Source organism: Solea senegalensis, linkage group LG1, assembly GCF_019176455.1.
Source record: "Solea senegalensis isolate Sse05_10M linkage group LG1, IFAPA_SoseM_1, whole genome shotgun sequence".
NCBI classification, from domain to species: domain Eukaryota; kingdom Metazoa; phylum Chordata; class Actinopteri; order Pleuronectiformes; family Soleidae; genus Solea; species Solea senegalensis.
In genome coordinates this window covers 6,952,198-6,971,740 of record NC_058021.1, presented here as the reverse complement: position 1 = coordinate 6,971,740, position 19,543 = coordinate 6,952,198, and the positions used below count along the sequence as shown (strand labels likewise).

Below are 19,543 nucleotides of genomic sequence, written 5' to 3'. Positions count from 1 at the left end.
AAAGCATATCATTATGGACGCCAAGCTTTGTCCTTTTAAGTGATGATGCCCTTTGATCTTTGTGTGATTCCTGAAGTATAAATAAAGGGACATGCATATTAATAAACATATTCATTTTTTATTCATAACATTTCAAAACATACCAGGTTGTAGCCATGATGTCACGAGGAATAAAAAAACGAAAATGCAATCAGACAAGCAAAAACATGGGGACGTAAGAGATCACAAAAATACAACAGTTACAACAAAGGACAGCTGGGGGTTACTATATATACGTACATATATGTATATACATATAGTTTATACATACATATACATATATATAAACTTAGAGAAAGTAAGGAAATTTGTTATTTCTTTGTTGTAACAATCCTTCTTGGCAATCATCTTGGCAATCATCATTTTCCAAAAATCATTGGAAAGCCTATGTATTTCCCTTTTAAATGGCCATTTATGGGATGAGCAGCAGAGTTATGCCCACAAAAGACTTTCCAAATCTTCTCTGCCAATGTTCTGCTATTGATATTGCCAATGTAACAGTTAATTAATTAATTAATTACAGGGGCCTCAGTAGCATGTGGAAAAACCATACACAGCCATGTCAGGTCGTCACAAAAATCTTAAGAAGAGCACTCTAAGGTATAAGTACTCTGACGCTAATAAACTAACTTCTTTCAGCTTCTGCCTTCAGGGGTCGCCACAGCGCTCATCTACCTCCATCTTGTCCTATCCCTTGTGTCCTCTTCTGTTTACACCAAGTGTGGCTGAATAAACACATTAATTTCACACAGACGATGATAGAATTAAGTTTATTTAATATAATTGAGCATTATCTTTTCAACCCCTCAGGGCTGCCTGGATGCCCTCCACAGCTTGGGGTTTCTGGTCGCATCCCAGGGACACCACATTTTTATTAGGTTGTTCGGTGACATTATTATAAGCACACTTGTTTCTTCTTTTAACAATTTCCAACAGGCTGTTCACAGAGCGGTGTAATACTGTCCTTGAGGTCCTTCCAAATCTTTGGTTCCGTAAAGAAAATCTGTCTCAGCCATTTGGATGACATCACATCAAGATAAAAGTGCATCATCACTTAAAAGGACTTAAAAGGACTTCAGGACTTAAGATATTACGATGATTATGACAATTATTGTGATTATTTCGATTAGTACTAAGTATGTGAGATGCATATGCGTTAGAATGTTTAATATCTGTTACTGCAATATACGTTCAATAGTATTGGTATTTTAGGATATAGAGGATATAGCACACCAAGGATAATAAGGAAAGGCAAAGAGAAGAGAGCAACAATTAGTAAAAACAATTAATCATAATCACTTAATCACAACGATGGACCTCATTGGAGAGCTCGAGTCAACCATAAATGGCATAGAGAGGAGTGACAAGCCTGACGATCTCCAGACGTTTGTGGAGGCCTTGCTGGAAGACACATTCAACCCTCAGCCTTCATCTCCTCTCACTCTGCCAGAGCATTGGTATTATTTCCAGCCTCCAGCCTCATTTTCCCCTCCCAATAGTGCGTGGTTTGAACCGCACCCTCTGCCTTCCCTTTTTCCACCCACTGTCCTACCTGAGCCATGGAGTTATCCCTACCCCACACCTCCTCTTCCCACTGTCCTACCCGAGCGATGGAATTATCCCCAACCCAAACCTCCGCATCCCACTGTCCTACCTAAACCATGGCGTTGTCCCCACCCCACACCTCCTCCTCCCACTGCCCTACCTGAGCCATGTAGTTTCCTCCACCCTGTGTCTTCTCCACCCTCTGTCATGCTTGAGCCTCAGGTTTGTCCTCTGAATGTGCAAACGGTGTCGATGCCTGACAACATATGGGAGAACATGGTTCCAGTGGGAGTGGTGAATGAAGAGGTGGTGTATGGCCTTCCACCACTGGCCTTCCCCACTGTCTTCTCTGCGGCTCCTCCGCTGAAACGCCCCAGAAAGAAACGTCAAAGGCAGCAGGTCAATAAGCAGCCTTACATTAAAAAGCCACCAAATGCCTTCATGCTCTTCTTAAAGGAGCAAAGGCCAAAAGTTGTCGCCGAGCTGAGAATCACAAACAACGCGGAGATCAACACTGAGCTTGGACTTTGGTGGAGGTCAATGTCACAGTTAGAAAAAGACAGATACTTTGATGCAGCTGAGGAAATGAAGCGTTTCCATGAGCAGCAGTTCCCTGAGTGGTCAACCAGAGACAATTACGGGAAAAAGAGAAAGAGGATTAGGAGGAAGGCTCTGGGGGAAGGATCTGATGATAGACCCTCTGCAACTTTAGAACCTTACCTGTATCATCTGCAATGACAAGGCTTTTGAATTATATTGTTGTGCCTTTGTATTTTTTGATATATACCATACAAATCTCAAGCCTGTGACATTTTTCCCTCTGTTAATTCATATGTCCTACGATAATCACGCTCAAACCAGTTTGCTCATTTACGAAACATGCAAATCGCCTAGATGGACACCAAATTCAAAATGGCCGACTTCTTGTTGAGTTGAGGCCATGGTCCCAATTAACTTTTTTGTTCGTCTTAGGCTATAAAAAGTTCCCACCAAGTTTGGAGACATTTGGTGCAACTTAATTTTGGCTCGCACAATCCACGTTTCGCCTTGGGGCACTATGACAATATTGCATTTTCGCCACACCTGACTTCCATGCCATTGTGCATGCAACTAGTGACTTCCACCTGCCTAAAGACAGTCGAGCCAATGGAGAGGAAACACAAGGCAATGTTTCATTCACGCGATGCCCGAAATGCTTGAACTCTTTGATCTTATTCAAAAACAGAAATGTGACCACTTGTTCTATTGGGATCAAATTACTTTCAAAAAAGAAAACAGTGAAAGTACAGCACGTCTGAAAAGAAGGTGATTGAGGCACTTTCAAACAAAAGAGGAATAAACCAGTTGCAGTTCTTCTTGCCTCTGGTATTTTCTCCTGTTGCATTCCAATAGTTAAGAATTTTTCTTTTCAAACCATTGCCCTGTCAGCTGGGATTGGCACCAGCACCCCCCATGACCATCATATGGAGGATAAAGCGGTAGAAAATGAATGATTGAAAATACTTGACTTCTTTCATTATTATCACTCTTTCAGTTGTCAGCAAAAAAGTCTCTTATTGGAACTGTTAATATGTTGAAATTATTAAAAAGTAAATAAAAATGAATGTATGTTACATTTGAATCCTTGTCAAATGAGTTCCCACAATGTCGATTAAGCCTATAATAAAAAAAATAATATAATAATGGTTATTGAAATTACTCTTTAGAGTATCCTCAATTTTATATTGCCTTAATTTTTTCTCCTTATGCTCCACACCTTTACAATTTTCCTGCTGCGAAACATTTCCCCCATTACAGAACAAATATCAATATTCAGGGTCACAACTGACTACAGTTGTCATACAAACTATTTCTGACATGCATTGCAATGGAATCAAAAAATAGCAATAAACTGACTCTAAAGTACTCTGATGCTGGGAGAATAGTGGTTGAATAATAAATTCCACAGAGAGTGATGGAATTAGGTTTATTTCATATAATAGATCATTATCTTATTCAACACCTCAGGATTGCATGAAAGCAAACACGAAAAGAAAAGAAAAACAACAGAAACGCCACCTCTCCCTCTACAAGTTCACAAACTCATATCAGTAAAACTTAAAATATGAAGGCACCTCCAGATAAAGCAAAGTGAGAGGGATTTCAAAATAAAAGCTTTACTAAGGAATGAATTGAAAACAGTTTTGCATAGCGGAATTTCCTTTGGAAAAAAGGCACAATTCTAAACATTCTCTACCAAAGTTTAGCCTCACAGAACACAGCTTACATCTCACATGTCGTTTTCATTTCAAGTTAAACTTTCAAATCTGGATTTGTGAGGCTAAATAAGATCAACTGAAGCCAAAAATGCTAAACTTTGCATTTCCTCTTTATAAAAGAATAGCTGTTAAACTAATTTGCATAGCGTACAGGATCTGTGCAGCAAAACAAACGCATGCAAACCTGAGAGAGAAAATGGCAATAAGGCACAAAATCAAGCATATTCACAAAGATACAGTATCTAACACACGATACACAAAAATATGCCTTAGAAGTCCACATGAGCGCTTATATGTTGTACTGTATGTGCTGTTACTAAACAGAATATACACACTACAGGAGGCACTGTAGCGAAGTAAAAGTCATAGATTGTCAACAGAAGGCAGGTCCACTATAAACAGCAGCAGTGCTAAAATTCCTATTCTAGACATATCACAGTGATCCCTTGTTTTTTCAACAATACAAACACAATTCAGTAATCTTTTTTTTTTTTTAAAAAAACAAAACAATATTGATATACAATAATATGGAATGTTTTTCCCTCAACAACCTCATGATTACCAGGAAAAGTGGAAGCAGGGGCAGGAGGGTCTAAGATCTTCAGGCACTTAAGAGAAGAAACATACAGCAGGGGTAAACTTTAGTGCATCGAGGAAGAAGAATGACTGAGCATGTGATAGTTTAAAAAAAAAAGTAAGTAAGAATAGCGAAAGATTAAGGCATAACAGGACACAGTGTGCTGATTAGGTAATTAGCTCCAGGGTGATGGAGCCCACGTGCAAGCAGCAGGTGTATCTGCAGAAGGTGTGGGGAGGCGGTGGATTCCAGTGCATGTCCGTCTTTGGTGTTGTGCACAGTTAACACATAAAGAGAATTATAGAAGGCCGAGATAAACAGGAAATTAAGGCTGGTTTCGCAGTGGATGCGTGTGCATTGTGTGGCCACAGCGATGCCGATTTGCTACTTCTCGTGCGAGTCTGTTCTGCATTTGTCAGTCGCGTTTCTCCTGCTCACCTGCCACAGAGCTGCTGTGGAGCTCCTGCTATGTTATACAATTATACAGAGTTTGCCTTTGAAGAAAAAAAAAAATCATAAACAACCTTTAAATACTCTAAATACTCCTTAAGTAAATACCAGGACTCTTCATAAGAGGCTGCACATCCATTGGTGCTGCAAATATTTCACAATAAAGCAAATCAGGGGAATGAAATACTAGAGTGCTTTTGCTGTACTATGAAATAAGAACAGGACATGCTGTATTTGTGACATATGCAACAAATATAGATGCTGAAACTGAAGAAAAAATATTTTCACTGTGTTCTTGTTGTGACATGAACGCAGCTTCCTTTAAAAAATAAATGAGAGGTCTACTCCCAAAACGAGCCACACTGCTCACTCCAAACCAAGGGTATTGTGAAATCTTATAAATGTGTGGCTAAATGAAATGAGAGACTTGCTGCAGCCATAATGTGCTGCACATGTATCCACAGTGAATATGGGCTAAGGCTACATCCATACTATTGTGTTTTTATTTAAAGAAGAAATCTGCATCTATACTGATGACCATCCAGGTTCACTGGGCATGCGTATGCCAGTGTAAACAGGAAGTCAGCCTCTGCAGTTGTTTGCTTCAGAAAGTATTACTAATGAAAATCAACAAAAAATCAAGTAAAAGGTAATAAAAATGACTGATGATGAGATGAAACTAAAACTGACAGTATGGCGCTTTTCTTTTTTAGCTGATAAGTTAAGTTTTTGCCCATTTATACTAAAATGCAACCCTTAGTTTGCAGTGTTTTTATACTTCTCCATTTTTGGGGCACTGAAACAACGGGATAATTAAGATAAGTGTGTAGCAGAATTGACGTGTTTTAAAATGGAAACGGAGTAGCCTGGATGTAGCCTTAACCAAACTGCTGAATGTTGTGAGATTGTGGCTCATGCCAATTTCCTCTCAACTCAAATGTCAGTAAGGAAGGATTTAGAATTACCTTTGTTAGCGCTGTATTTAAAAAAAAAAAAAAATATATATCCTGAATAAATAACTTCTCTTTTAGACACTTTTGAAATGTAGGCCCTTGTGTGGAGTCAATGCCACAGCAAAGTGCAGCTCTGTGACTGGTCCTGAGTGAGTGGAGTGTATGTGTGTGTGTGTGTGTGTGTGTGTGTTTGGTGATGAACAGCTCTGTTCTACTGGTCAGAGGTGGTGAGAGGAACCAGCTGAGGAGTCTCTCCTTGAGAGGATTTATGACCTTGGTGTGAATCTTTATCGTGAGCCTTGGGTGAACTCTCTCTGTCTTGAATCATCACAGCAGCGGCCTGCTGCTCATACAGGCTCCCCAGCAACTGAGCTGTTTTAAAGACTGAAGCGTGACCCGCAGGCTGCAGGGACTGGACTTTCTCCAGGTTCTGGAGGGTCCGCAGCATCTCAGCGGACACAATTGGTAAGTGCTTCTCCTGAATGAGGCTGGCACTGGCAGATCGCAGGACAGTGTCACGCTGGCCTGGAGGCCTGGTGGCCAGCCTGGTCCGCTGGTTGACTGGGGTTTGGACGGCACTAATGGATGACATCTTCTTTTGTGGTGGGTGGGAGATTTCCTCCTCCACTGATTGGTCACTCGAAGATATTGTGCAGTCGTCCGAGTCATCACTCACAGCGTCTTCATTGCCGCTGTTGTTGGTGTGGTCATCTTCATCTTCTTCTTCTTTGGTGCCATCCCCATCTGTGATATAAACCATGTCTTTAGGCAGAGAGGTGAACTGGTAGACGAGACGCTGGCCTTCCACCTTATTCAGGATCCCCCTCTGGTAGTAGTACCTACATGGAAACAAATATCCCACATTAACATACATCATATTTAAATAACTAGAATTACATAACCAAATTATTCAGGCCCTGTTTCCAAATTTGAGATTGTGAAATTTTAAAACTGCAGTGAGTAACCTGGTGATTTCTGTTGATGATATTATGCTGCTTCTGTTTGGTCTTTGAGAACAGAAACAATGCAACAGTATTGGTATGTTGAGTCATCTATCTGAAAACAGACTGTCGAGCAATACTATCAGACCTGACTGAGGGAGCATTCGTGTATACTGTGGCAGCACAGTGGCATTTTTTGAGCAGCAGAATTCACTTCTGGAACCTTTTGTAGGTACTTATTTGTTTGTAGTCATACTTAAACTTGTTTGAGGTACTGCTGCTGTTGCCTCCATTTGTCTTGACATTAAACCGATCACTTCCTCTGCGCTGTATGGTAATGTCATAGAATGATGCAAACTGCTATTCTGAGAGACAGAGTTGTGTGGAGCTGATAAGGTTAATCAGCATTGTGTAACCTTTTGACAACAGCCTGAATGTAATCAACATTTGCTTATTTAAAAGCGGCACACTTTAGTTTTCAGAAAAAGTAGTATACGGTGTAGTTGCAAGCATCTTTTAAAGCTGTAAAACTTTCTTTTGTTGCTCTCCACAAAAAATAAAACTGTAAGAGCTGCTTTGTGAAACTCACATAATACACACATAGAAATGCTCATATAAAATGCTCTTTCTTCTTCTTCTAATAGTTTCCAGCAGGCTGTGCACTGAGAGGTGTAACGCTGTCGTCCACAGTTTAACATCTAAACTGATCATAATGGAATGGGTCTGTTTTCATCATCATCACCATCAATTAAGGCTAAGAATATTCAGTGTTATGCACCTGAGTGCTCTGCCCATTGTCTCATAATTCATATCTGGCTTGTTTTTGTGTTTGCCCCAGAGTCTCGCCACTGCTTTCGAGTTGACCAGCTTGAAGATGCCTGCATCGGGATTCGTCCACTTGATGTAGCGGGGGCAGACCTGCCGATCCTGCAGCAACTCCATGAGGAACTGCCACAGGTACAGTGTGTTTCCCCCTAAAACACAAACACAGGAAACACAGAAACGCAAAGACAAAGAAACCACACGGAAAGTTACTTTTATGAAAGCGGTGTTGTAAAGATGACTGCTCAGTCCCCTGTGATCCATATTATTTTACAGTGTTGTTGTGCAGACATTTAGTGACTTTTATATTAATGGTTCTTGTATCATAATTTAGAAACGACAGCACATTCACACAGATGCAACTATTGTTTCCAAATTAATCAAATAAATATTAACTATATTATTCAAATAATCATTTTGCCGACTAAATTTGAAGAAATGTAAAAGTATGCATACAATCCTGTCATTTCAGAGGCTGAAACATTTGAATATTATGTATTATTTCTTGATAACTTACATAAAGGATTACTCGATGACCAACTTTTCTTTAAATTAAATATTCATCTTTGCCACTTTGCCATGTTATCTTAAATTGTGCTCATTCATGGTGACTTGTAGTTCATACATATTCTGGTATTATTCTCCTTCATTTTTAAGTGCATAAGTGATCTAAATGAATACCAGCCTCCTTTTGCTTGAGACACTGAATAAGACTTGCAGTGATGTTTTTTCTCTGTGCCTAAAGTATCACTGCAGCCTGTTTGGCATGTAATGTCAACATGTAACAGTTACATTTAAGTATAAAGTGCATGTGTAAAATTTGTGACTATACCTTTGTTGTATTTGTCTTTTTTCACTTTAATTTCTGGTGTGGGAGACTCTGCCCTTCGAAGTCGAGGTTTTCGACCTAAATAGACAAAGAATACATTTGATTTTTTAAATTGTTTAACATGATCACACAAGCTAAAGCCAGTGAATACATTAACAAAAAGGGACTGACTTCTCTTTTTGGATTGCAGCTGTGAGGCAGGCTTCTTTGTGTGCAACAAGTGCCATTGTGACTGATCAACAGGTCCCACAATCCCGTCTGCTGACACAGTCACCTGGGTAACGGGAGCAGTGATGACATCACCCAGTGATGGTAGGAAGGTCTGGGCTGCAGGGGGGAGTGAACAGATTTAATGAGAGAGAGCAGCACTGTAAGCAACATGTCTAAAAATAACAACCTATAGTCAAACATGTCCTTATCAAAAAGAGGAGGGGGCGATGAGACATCTTCTCTCTGTTAGTGTGCAGTGTGAACACAGGTGTGTGTGTGTGTGTGTGTGTGTGTGCGCACTTACAGTAATGTTGCTCTATCGAGAGGCCGTCAGGGCAGTCCATGTTAAGAAGCGAGTCTGCAGCAACGAGCGTCTCCATGGTCTCTTCTTCTCCACTTTCACACAGCTCCACTACAGATCACAGACAAAAACACTTCAGTGAGCAGAATTATTAAATTAAATTATTCAACACTGAAGACGAGGCCTGATATTAAGTTCGAGTTATGAAGCCTGTTATTGTCTCTAATTGGTAATACTGACAGTTTTTGTTTAGCTGACATCCATAACAAGATGAAGAAAGGGAAAAAACAAATGGAAAAAAAGGAATCTAATTAGTGGTGCTAAAAGTAAAAGAATATTGTAGAATCTAATTTGCAATTTTTGTTGGGTATAGTAATTAACACAGAATAATTTTGTCGAATCGTTTTGTGTTTGTTGTGAACCACCACCAGTAAAAAAGTCAATTTAATTGTAATTTCGGAGTCTGTTAATAGTCACTAGAAACTAAAAGGACCTTGGGGTGCACGTCTTCCTTATTACTCAGGCAAGTGAAGGAGCAGAGCGACACAGTGCTTTTGGCCTCACTCTCTCTTTTTCAGTTTCTTCTCTTTTGCTCCTCTTCTAATTCTGATATTTTTATAAATTGTTTGTGTTGGACTTAGTAAGCAGTTAAAGTTTGCCAATAGTCCTGTGGATTATTTTTGTAGATTGTTACAAGAGGAGATGCAGAGTGTCAGACTGAGGCTTCATTCAATGGAAACTTAATGGTACATAAAAAATATATCCCACTACTGTGGATGAAGAGAACACAGTAACAGCAAGGAAAACACAAAAAAAAATGACAATATGATAATGGCAGAATTCCTTTAAGGTGCTTCAGTTTCAGGCCTGCTCACCGGAACTTCATGTTAATGTTACAAGTGGTCCTACAGTGCTATACATGTTCAAATACCTGCTAATAATAACAACAGGGTTACGTTTCTCCCTGTGCCAAACTGCTTAGTTCATAGTCTTTTCTGTAGTGAAATTAATATAATAGTTTGCCTGCTCATGTTGCAGCAGATGTAGCTATACATTTACTTTATTGAGCAAAGTAAAGAAACGTAAATACATAATAGTTGTAGAGGGTGCTAGCATGGAGGTCAAGATAGTAGCGGCCTATTTAGCCTACTGTTGTAGTCAGTTATATCGGCAGATCTTGGTGTGTTTGTCGATATCCGATAATACATTTAAAAAGCCAATATCTGCCGATACCAATATAGTAACATCATGCATCACTAGTTCAAGTGTCTATGAGTGGATATCAAGTGTTTCATTTATTGTCTCCATCTTGAACGTGTGATTCAGCTGTAATGACGACCAAACTGCTGACGTCAGGGGATACTGAGCCAGCTCAGACATTATTCATTTTTACAGCATGGCAGACAAACACTCAAATGTGTGGGCTCACATTCCTACATTTTGCAAAAACGGAATTAAACTTCTTTTGCAGTTTTAAAAATCTGGTTGTGCGTAAAAAGGGTAACACTAGCAACCCAATGGGGCACTTTCAAATACAACTTGTCTATAAATGTGAGATAGCAGATTTGATTGATTTAGCAAAGCTAACATTTCTGCTGCTGCTAATGGTGTCCTTGGTGCAGCCTCCCGGCCACAGATGTTCATATAAGGCTGATGAGAACACTTGTTATAGTTACATGCGTAGCTTCGAACACAAGAAACAGTTGAAATCACTCTTAAGTGTGTGAGGGTCAGAAACCCAAACCCACTAACCCAACCTCAGCCATTGTCAAACAGTACCGACTACCGACCCAACTGCAAACACATGTTGCCAACAGCCAATGAAAAAGAGTAGGTGGGACACAGGAAATAGCATCAGAAGACAGGTAGTAGAAGGAATATAAAAACAACTATGGCGATGTTTGTTTTTACCCTGTCGCTCTCATAGACATGGTCGCTCTCGTGAGAGTGATGTGTTCAGTTGGTTTGACAAATCCTGTAGTCTGTGATAGCTCATCATGCGCAGTCTATCAGTCGTCATAAAATGATCTGCAGTAATCAATCAGTTGGTGTGAACTCCAAGTCTTTTCAAAATCGGTAACGACTGTGAAAGTTGAGTAGTGTGTCCCCAGCTTTAAAGTGGGGCCCCTGACAGTTTGGCTACCCTGTTGCAACGCCCCTCGCTGAAGTGTCTCTTTAATGACCCAAATATATGATCGAGCAAAAATCGTACCTATTTCTCCATTACACAAAACAAACTTTAATATTATTTCACCTAATAAGCTAATAAGTGCACTTTGGGAGAGTCAGTGCTGATTTCTGTCTTGGTTTTATCCTCCATAAGAAGCAACACTGGCAGCTATAAGGTCCTTTTTATAACACACACATATTGGTGCGAAGCATAATGTGAGTGTATTGGTTGTGTGTGCAGACTGTGGAGCGACAAGCTAATAAACATGCTAGCTAACAGCTGTTAGCACTGTGACACTTCAGCGTCGCTGAGGAAACATGTAGACACAAGTAGAAACATGTCAAAACGACATTTACTGAGGAACGGCAGGTGGTTTACACTCTCAAAGCGTTTGTTTGAAAGAGTAAATAGTCTCTCTGTACGCAAGTGCTACTGCTGCACTACTGCTGCTGCTGTTAGCTCGCCGAGCCTCGCCATGCCCAACATTCAGCTGCTCCTTACAACCACAGCAACATCGAGGAAAACACAACAATGTGATGAAGCTACAGAACTTACTTTTAACTCCAGAACAGGCGAGGAACACGTTACAGCATGAACTCTGTAGTCTCAAATGACCTCGCCTACATCGTGATAAGTCTCACTGGCTGTCTCACTCCCAGGCACAAACTAGTAGGTATGTTTTGGTTCACTTCCTGAATTTTTGCTGAGGGTGGTCCATGTGCGAGAGTAGCGGCCTGCGCATGCGCAGATCCAGGCTGCCTTTATAGTGGTATAACTGGTATATTAGTATTATTGGAAAAAATGTTATCACGCAAATTACTCCTAAAAAATCATATCCCACTCATAGACCAGCCACATATTCCACAAGGAACTGTCATTATAATAATCACACATAAATGTAGAATAATGCTGTGACACCTTTCACCGTAAAGGTCCAGTGAGTAAAATTCAGCAGCATTTCTGGCATATATTGAACTAACTACCCATAGGTATGTTTGCACAAATGTACAATTATTGAAAAATAAAAATAGTTTAGTTATTTTTCAATAATATTTCTATGTTTGTAACTTTCTATTAAACAAATATGATTTTTATCTACCATTTCACCTTTACATCTCACCCAATTCAATTTTGGATAGTAATTGAATGACAGACAGATGGAGAGGAATTGACAGCAGGACTTTCTTTTCTTTTCATTTATCTCTCATACAAATCTTCATGAGTGGAATGATCTGTAATTTTTCTGTCATGGTTTTTTGCACTGACTTGATTATCAAAAATAAAGAGCAAAGTGTGTCCCTTATCTGTTCAATATTGTCTTTCAAAAACGGTTGGCAACCGTAATAGGCAAGGGTCTGGCTTTACAGAAGGCTCCATCTTGCACCGAGAATGTTTCTACAGCAGCCCAAACAGACATGCGACTGGAGTTTTGAAGCAGCAGCTTACGAAGCAGACAAAGAATGGCTTTGTCCACATACAACAGATGCATGGAGTAACAAAGTGGAAGAAAGGAGAAGAGTTGTGAAAAGTGTGTTTATGTGAAGGCCTCCCTGACACACATGTGGGAAAGGACGGGGTAAGAGAAGAGTCCTCTGTTTGGTGAACTCTGCAATAAGTGTCCAAACTGGACACATTTATGAGAGTTTATTTGAAGAAATTTAATTTATTACTTTTAGTGTATAGTTTGTAAAATAAAAACAGGTTAATTTTTGTAGCCTTACAATAAGCCTTGTGAATATACTTAAGGCAAAGGCCTTGCTTTACGGAGGTTACCATGTTTCTACAGCAGCCCAAACAGACAGAACAGTGTGTGATTTGATTAACTTGATACACAAATGAAAAAAAACTATAATATTTATGATACATGAAAGCCACCGTAATTTTTCTGACGAAAAGAACGGGTGGGCGGTTTTCACTTTCATGTTATACACTGAAGAACTTGAACTTACCATGTTTCTTTTTTTAAACCTCTTCTTGAACCATTCAATTATTCCTTATTAATTCATTATTACAAATTATATCCCTTATACAGTAAGCACCACATGTGTTGAATGTTTGCCATAATGCTTGTCTAGCGAGTGTTCTCACATTGCTAATTGAAATAATTGTTCTGTAATATGTATATACTGTATGTGTACACTTATATAAAGTTTTTTTTAAATAGAGATATATAGAGAAGAGAGAGAGAACAGAGGTCAAACTGAAGTTGAAGAAGCACCAGCAGGTGAGCTACAGTAATGAAATGTGAATGTGACAGGTGAAGAAAGGTTAGATGAGTGTGTGTGTGTGTGTGTGTGTGTGTGCATGTGTGTGCGCATGTATGGATGTACTAACCTTTGAGCATCTGCTGGTGATCCTCCTCGGTCAGTGACTGTTCACATGCCAGACCGGCATATGAGAGCAGGTGTGGATCGGGAACCTGCTCCACAATCACTGCAGGGTAATCTGAGTAGACCCCTAACTACAACACACACACACACAGAGAGGTTAGATGAGATTACACCTAATTACACTATTTTTTTTTTTTAAATCAGTTTCGTCAGAAATGTACCTTTCTGCGTTTTAACACAAACGTGTAATCAGAATAGATTAAATTACAATTTATTCTCCACACAAAGACATAAATGACTCACCTGTGACATGTTGACATGGTCACTGGCAAAGTCAAAGATGAGCTCTGACTGCTGTAGCATGGCTGAATATTCCAGACACACACTGATGAGGCACAAGTCTATATGGACACAAACGGCATCACAGCTTTCCTCTGAAGACAGTCAACACCTGAGCAGGCCTGTTGTAGTTCCTGTGTCCAGTGTTTGTAGAGAATGTACCGTTAGTGTGCATCTACCAGAGAACCTCCACCAGGATACGACAAGGCCAGTGTGTTTCCATACAGGGTAATGCAACAGAGTGATGTGAGTAAACTAACTGACCAGAGACACAGATGCGTCACAGGAAACTCATGTTGGCTCGCTCTGCCTCAACTCTCAATGAGGAAGTGGGTCTGCTGCTAAACCGTCAGACCTGTGGTCTGGTTGAACCTGCCTGGACGAGAAACAAGAGTAAAGGAGTGTGACATGAGGCAGAAAAACACACACACATCACACCTGCTGCAAGGGAAACTTTGTGATTAAATAGTGTGATATCTAAACAGAGAAATGTGGTCACCGTGTTCGGAAGAGCGGAGAGAACAGCCCTGTTTGCTTCCCTCTTTCATAGATCTCATTCTTTTGCTCTTATCTGGCTTCTAAAAGAGGCTAAACCAGCAACAGGAAGGAAGCGTTTGCACTGCAATGTGTGCCTGAGCTCTGCTGTCTCCCCCTCTCTCTGTGTGTGTGTGTGTGTGTGTGTGTGGTATGAGTGGGGGGAGGCAGCTGGTGTTGTGCCTGAAACATTATGTTTTTGCACAATGTTTAAGGTTTTTAAGGCCACTGTGTGCACATTCCTTACAACATGACAGTGAAGTGGTCATTCAGAACAGAAGTACAAAACAAACTCCTCTCCATTACTCCCCCGCAGTCTCTCCATCTCATTTGTTTCCCTCTTCCTCCTCCTCCTCCTCTCCTGCCCTGTGGCCACCATCTCCTCACTGTTAATTTCATTTAATCATTTGCAGTCCTTTCCCCGCTCTTCTTCCAGCTCCACCGCTTTTATCCTCCGAGTTACTCTGACGTTGAAGTGAGAAAAGTAAAGTGACCACACAAAGTGTCATAGTTAACATTGTGTTCACACCTGCATTTATCTTCAGCCGCAATCTGCCCCCATTTAGATGTTGTGTGTAACTAATAACACGCCGAGGACCAGCTGCTTCTAATGAGCTCATTTTCATTCCATATTTTAAATCAATCAGTCCTCAGTAATGAGAAAAACCTCAGAATGTTGTTTTTCTCATAGCTTTTCCTTTTATACCCCAGCTGTCAAACAGAGGGAGAATGTGAGGGCATGTCTTTGTCTTTATATGCGTGTGACTGATCGAGGCTGCGGGTCAGTTATCACACAGGAAACACAGCTCAGTTAGGAGGCACCGTTTCCTGAGTTCCTGTGCCAAACCACTGCCAACATCTCTGCCAGCAATGGCCCTCTCATTTTCAACTTCCTGTGATGTGTGCGCGGTCACGTGGCTCTCGTAGGACACGGAGTAAAACGGAGACGAGTGAGCCAATAAAAGCGGTGCAACATTTTCAAGTCAGTGACGAGAAATAGGCCGTTTTAGTTGTCTGCGAAAAATAAAACATTGCCATAAACACGACCAGTAATTCATCACTCACCGCTCTGCGCACCTGCATGTGCTCTGCCCTGCTCTCGTAGAGTGTGACGGGAATCTTCACAAGTGACGCTGAAGCAGAGATGAAAGCCAGAAGTTAGTGAGCAAGTCGTGTAAAAAAAAAAGAAAAAGAATGGCACAGAGCCTTTGTGCAGAGGGCAAACACACATCACCACATGTGTGAGTGAAAATTTTGTATGCTTGTTATGCGCCAATGACACCAGAACAAATTCCTTGTATGTGCAAATCGTACTTGGCAATAAAGCTCTTCTGATTCTGATTCTGATTCTGATTCTGAAGTGACACAGCACGACTTGGTGGAGGTTTGTGCTCTCTTTAGTTTTACTTTACCCAGCTACTGCTATAGCTGTTCAAGACTTACTGACCCCAGCTTTAATACTCAGAGATTAGTCGATAGATCTGACAAATATTTGCCGTGATGATTCTTAGCGTAACAGCATCAATTAAACGTAATAAGTAATATGTTTATAATAGATTTGTCATGTATATATGAGGAAGGAACATCTGAGACTGAATTTCTGTTCCTCTACATTCACTTTCAGGTTTCTCCTTGTAATCCGTTTTATTTATTTAGGCCTATTATTATTATTATTACATTGTTGTTTTTATTTACAACATTATACCCTTTATAATTGTTATAATTTTAGTCTCTGCAACCACATTTGTTAATTTACTTGCTACTTTTAGAGCAAGCATTTAATAAGTTACAAATTACACAATTAGGAGCTCAACCAATCAACATGATTGATTAGAAAACCTTCTGTACTCCATCTTCCCTGAAAATAAACAGAAACCACCTTCAAAGATACCCATGGCCTGGGTTCTTGTTCTTTCCTCCACAGTAGTTGCCACTGGTTACATTAGCTTTCTATGAAAGGGCAGTATCTTTTCAATTATGGGCTGTTGGTTGGACAAAACAAGCAATTTGAAGGTATCACCCTGGGCTCAGGGAAAATATTCAAATTACTGCCAGATGTTTTGCTGCAAATCATAAATGAACATACATTATTCTCTTTGGTCACCTACAGTATACTCAAGCTGTTAGTTCAAATAATGGCTTCTTAACCCCAAGATCAGGCTATACGGCTGTCATGTTTACTTTAGAGGCAGCAAATGTTGTATAAAAACCCACAAACCAGCCTGAAAGAACAGCACTATTTTCTTTTCACCTTTCTTTATTTGACTGGTAACCGCTGCTGCATGCCACTGTGCCATGTGCATACATTCATTGGCGGTCATTGTTGGTTTGCCCGACAGCCAGCAGCTTCTTCTATAAAACACTCTCTAACGGTCGAGAGTATAGAGGCTTTGTTCATCAGCAATCTGGTCACATAGGTTTGTCTCTGTGGCCTTGGCACCGGGATGTGAGTCTGTGAAGTGGCTGCCAGGCCCCTGAGGACACTGATAAGCCCCCATAACATCCACTCCCCGGTTCACTTGTGTGTGTGTGTGTGTGTGAGAGAGAGAGAGAGAGAGAGAGAGAGAGAGAGAGAGAGAGAGAGAGAGTACATGTACAAGACTGACACTCAAAAACCAAGATAGAAAGAGTGTGTTTGACAGAAAGGGGCAGTGAGTGTGTTTGTGTGTGTGTGTGTGTGTGTGTGTGTGTGTGTGTGTGCATGCGTTTGTGTGTGAACTAGGCCAATTACTGATAGCAGTATGGAAAGTGAGGCAGGCGCTGATAAGCTCCTCCTGTTGCTTGGGGTAACCAAGACTTGTTTAAATGAACACAGTTAAAATATGTTGTTTGTGTGTGTGTGTGTGTGTGTGTGTGTGCGTGTGTGTGTGTGTGTGTGTGTCGTCCCCCCACACCCACACACACACCACACTTCCAAATGCTTTCACTTTCCTTTCAGCACGTGTCTTACAACACAAAGCCTCATGAAGACCTAACAGCATTTTCTTTTGTTGTCTTTAGTGGTTTTTTATTAACTTGAAAGAAGAGCAGGTTTATTATTAAACAGAAAATATAAAGCTTTGGGCTTACCTTGTATTTAAAGCATGCATCTGCATGTGGCAAAGCAACAACTGCCTGGAGGATCCCAGTGAGAAACGGAAATAGCTCTCATCCCATTTGGTAAAAACAAAACCTTTTTGCTGCTGTCAGAATTGACCTGGGATCACTTCCTTTAGGCAGGTTTCCAGTCAACAGGTAAATTGCCACACTGACTTAAAATTAGTGTGGATTGTGGTGATTTTTTTTCTTTCAGTCCTTGTCAGTTCTTGCTTCCTCTTCTTTTTCCAGTGAACTGCCCCCTCTGTGAGATCTGATTGGTTACCTGTGTTGTGAGTCAAAGTAACCCATAGAGACCATTGTCAGTGTGGAGCAAATGTAAACAAGGGTGTATTTGCAATGTAAAGCAGCAGAAAGCCAAGCACCTTATCTACTAACAGTCAGGTTTTATATGAGGGTGAAAGGCCAGTGTATCTGCATGTGATAATCTCATCAAATAACAAACAAAATCGTCATAAATCTGATAAGACTCTTTGTATTGTGAGTCTCAATATGATGTGTTAATGCAGAGTGTAAGTACAGATCCGGGTTCAATAAAGCAGACACACAAAAGGGCAAAAAGACAAAAATGCTGTCAGACAGACGAATTAAAGTGAACCACATTTGTGCTTTATCAAGTACCTGATGCACCCTAGTGGAAAAATCTTGCACCAACACCCTCAGCAAAAGGTCTGGTCTGGTCAGGTCTATCCGAGCCCTCATTGGCACTCCATGGTTCTCTCTGTTTTAATAAACAACAAATGGAACAGGAGCTTATGTGACTGTACATGCAGACTGTTGTTCACGAATCCTTGTGTGTGATCAATGTCACCACTGTTTCATGAAAGTCATTAGCGTTGTCATGCGCCCTCCTGCCTAAGGCTTGTACAACTACAATCTTCTCTGCACATTGCGCATCATGCACAACCATCACATGTGCACACACTAAATGTGCATGTACATAACTGGGCGTCTTCGACACCACACAGAACCACACGGTGATCTGTGAGTGATGTAGACACAGTGTGCACAGTGTGTTTTGAATACATTCTATTTACAGTGCGCTTTGTTCACAGTGAGCATCTCTTTGCAGGGAAACTACCGCGCTGAAGTTTCTGAGTGAGGTTTGAGCAAGTTTCAACCAGTTGTGACATCATCCATAACAATCTGAACTGCTCTGACGCCTCCAGAACTGCAAATAAACAAAATGTGCTTATGTAAATTCCCTGCCTAAAACCAGGTACAGTTTATTTAATCTAAGCTACTCTTTTATCACCGTCAGACAACTACATAAATCAGATGCATACTGTGTGACGCGGCAAGAATTGGGGAGTGTACACGTGAAAGTGGTGCAAGCAAAATGGTTCTGGATGAAACTAAATTAAATTTAATGTAAGCATATACAGTACTTGTGTATTTTATACTAACATATCAGGACAATTCTCCCCAGCCACTTTATTACATACACTAGATGTTTTTTTTGGACCATTCTAAACACTAGAGATGATTGTCATGTTCAAAGATATTTAAATCTCCTTTCTTCCTCATTCTAATGCTCAATTTGAACTTGGTCTAGTTGTCTGCCATCTGATTGGCTGCTAGCATATTCGTGTTAGAGCGCAGTTAACAAGTGTACCTAATAAAGTGGTTATGATTGTATGTGGTTTTCTTAGCTTTTTTACTAGTCAATATATTTCTGATGAACAATGAATTTGGAAAAGGGTAAAAATGTCACTTTGGACTGTGGACAACTATGATTACTATTGTGTGGCTATATTTTTCAACAATCAATTCCAATGTCAAGCAAAAAAAAAAGCAAAAAACAACCTGTGCACCATATGTGCGTTTGTGGAAGATAAATGGAAGTTCTTCTTGTACTACATGGCCACATAGATGTGTCTTCACATTGCCAAAGTGACCAAAAAAACCAAACGCATGTCAAAGAGTGGGACTGTGACACAAAGTCTGAATGTCCTCTGGTGAAGGACTAGATGAAAGACGCGTTCCAGAGTCTGTGGTTTGTCAGTCTGATGGATTCCTTTGGTTGTGCACATCTGTACGTCGGTGTGATGAGCTGTGCTTTTGTGTGTGAGATCAGTTGTGTGCGACCAAATTAGACCAAGAACTTACATGTGCACATATGCATGCCAGTGGACACACTATCACATGC

The 19,543-nt window shown here is 40.4% G+C and overlaps 1 protein-coding gene across 7 annotated transcripts; it reads right to left on the bottom strand.

The window, feature by feature from the left end:
- Positions 1-3,536: 3,536 nt before the first annotated feature.
- LOC122778068 (ETS-related transcription factor Elf-1-like) lies at positions 3,537-17,640 on the bottom strand. 7 transcript variants are annotated; one of them, XM_044039653.1, is made up of 10 exons: positions 17,368-17,640; positions 15,364-15,431; positions 14,029-14,140; positions 13,729-13,898; positions 13,430-13,556; positions 8,929-9,036; positions 8,586-8,741; positions 8,418-8,492; positions 7,542-7,737; positions 3,537-6,661 (listed from the first exon to the last, which is right to left on the bottom strand). In XM_044039653.1, the coding sequence occupies exons 4-10, from the start codon at positions 13,786-13,788 to the stop codon at positions 6,034-6,036; spliced, it is 1,350 nt and encodes a 449-aa protein (XP_043895588.1). In that variant the 5' UTR covers positions 13,789-13,898; positions 14,029-14,140; positions 15,364-15,431; positions 17,368-17,640; the 3' UTR covers positions 3,537-6,033. The 7 variants fall into 7 exon arrangements, with proteins under 7 accessions (XP_043895588.1, XP_043895603.1, XP_043895593.1 ...); XM_044039668.1 differs by having other exon boundaries at positions 14,029-14,136; XM_044039658.1 differs by having other exon boundaries at positions 15,376-15,431.
- Positions 17,641-19,543: the final 1,903 nt, after the last annotated feature.

Bases quoted from the DNA above. Each gene is read 5' to 3' on its own strand.
- LOC122778068 (XM_044039653.1), bottom strand. From the start codon at position 13,788: ATGCTACAGCAGTCAGAGCTCATCTTTGACTTTGCCAGTGACCATGTC. The intron at 7,738-8,417 runs GTATAGTCACAA...TTTGTGTTTTAG, and splicing joins AAAAGACAAATACAACAAAG to GGGGAAACACACTGTACCTG. The intron at 6,662-7,541 runs GTGCATAACACT...GTTTCCATGTAG, and splicing joins ACAATGGGCAGAGCACTCAG to GTACTACTACCAGAGGGGGA.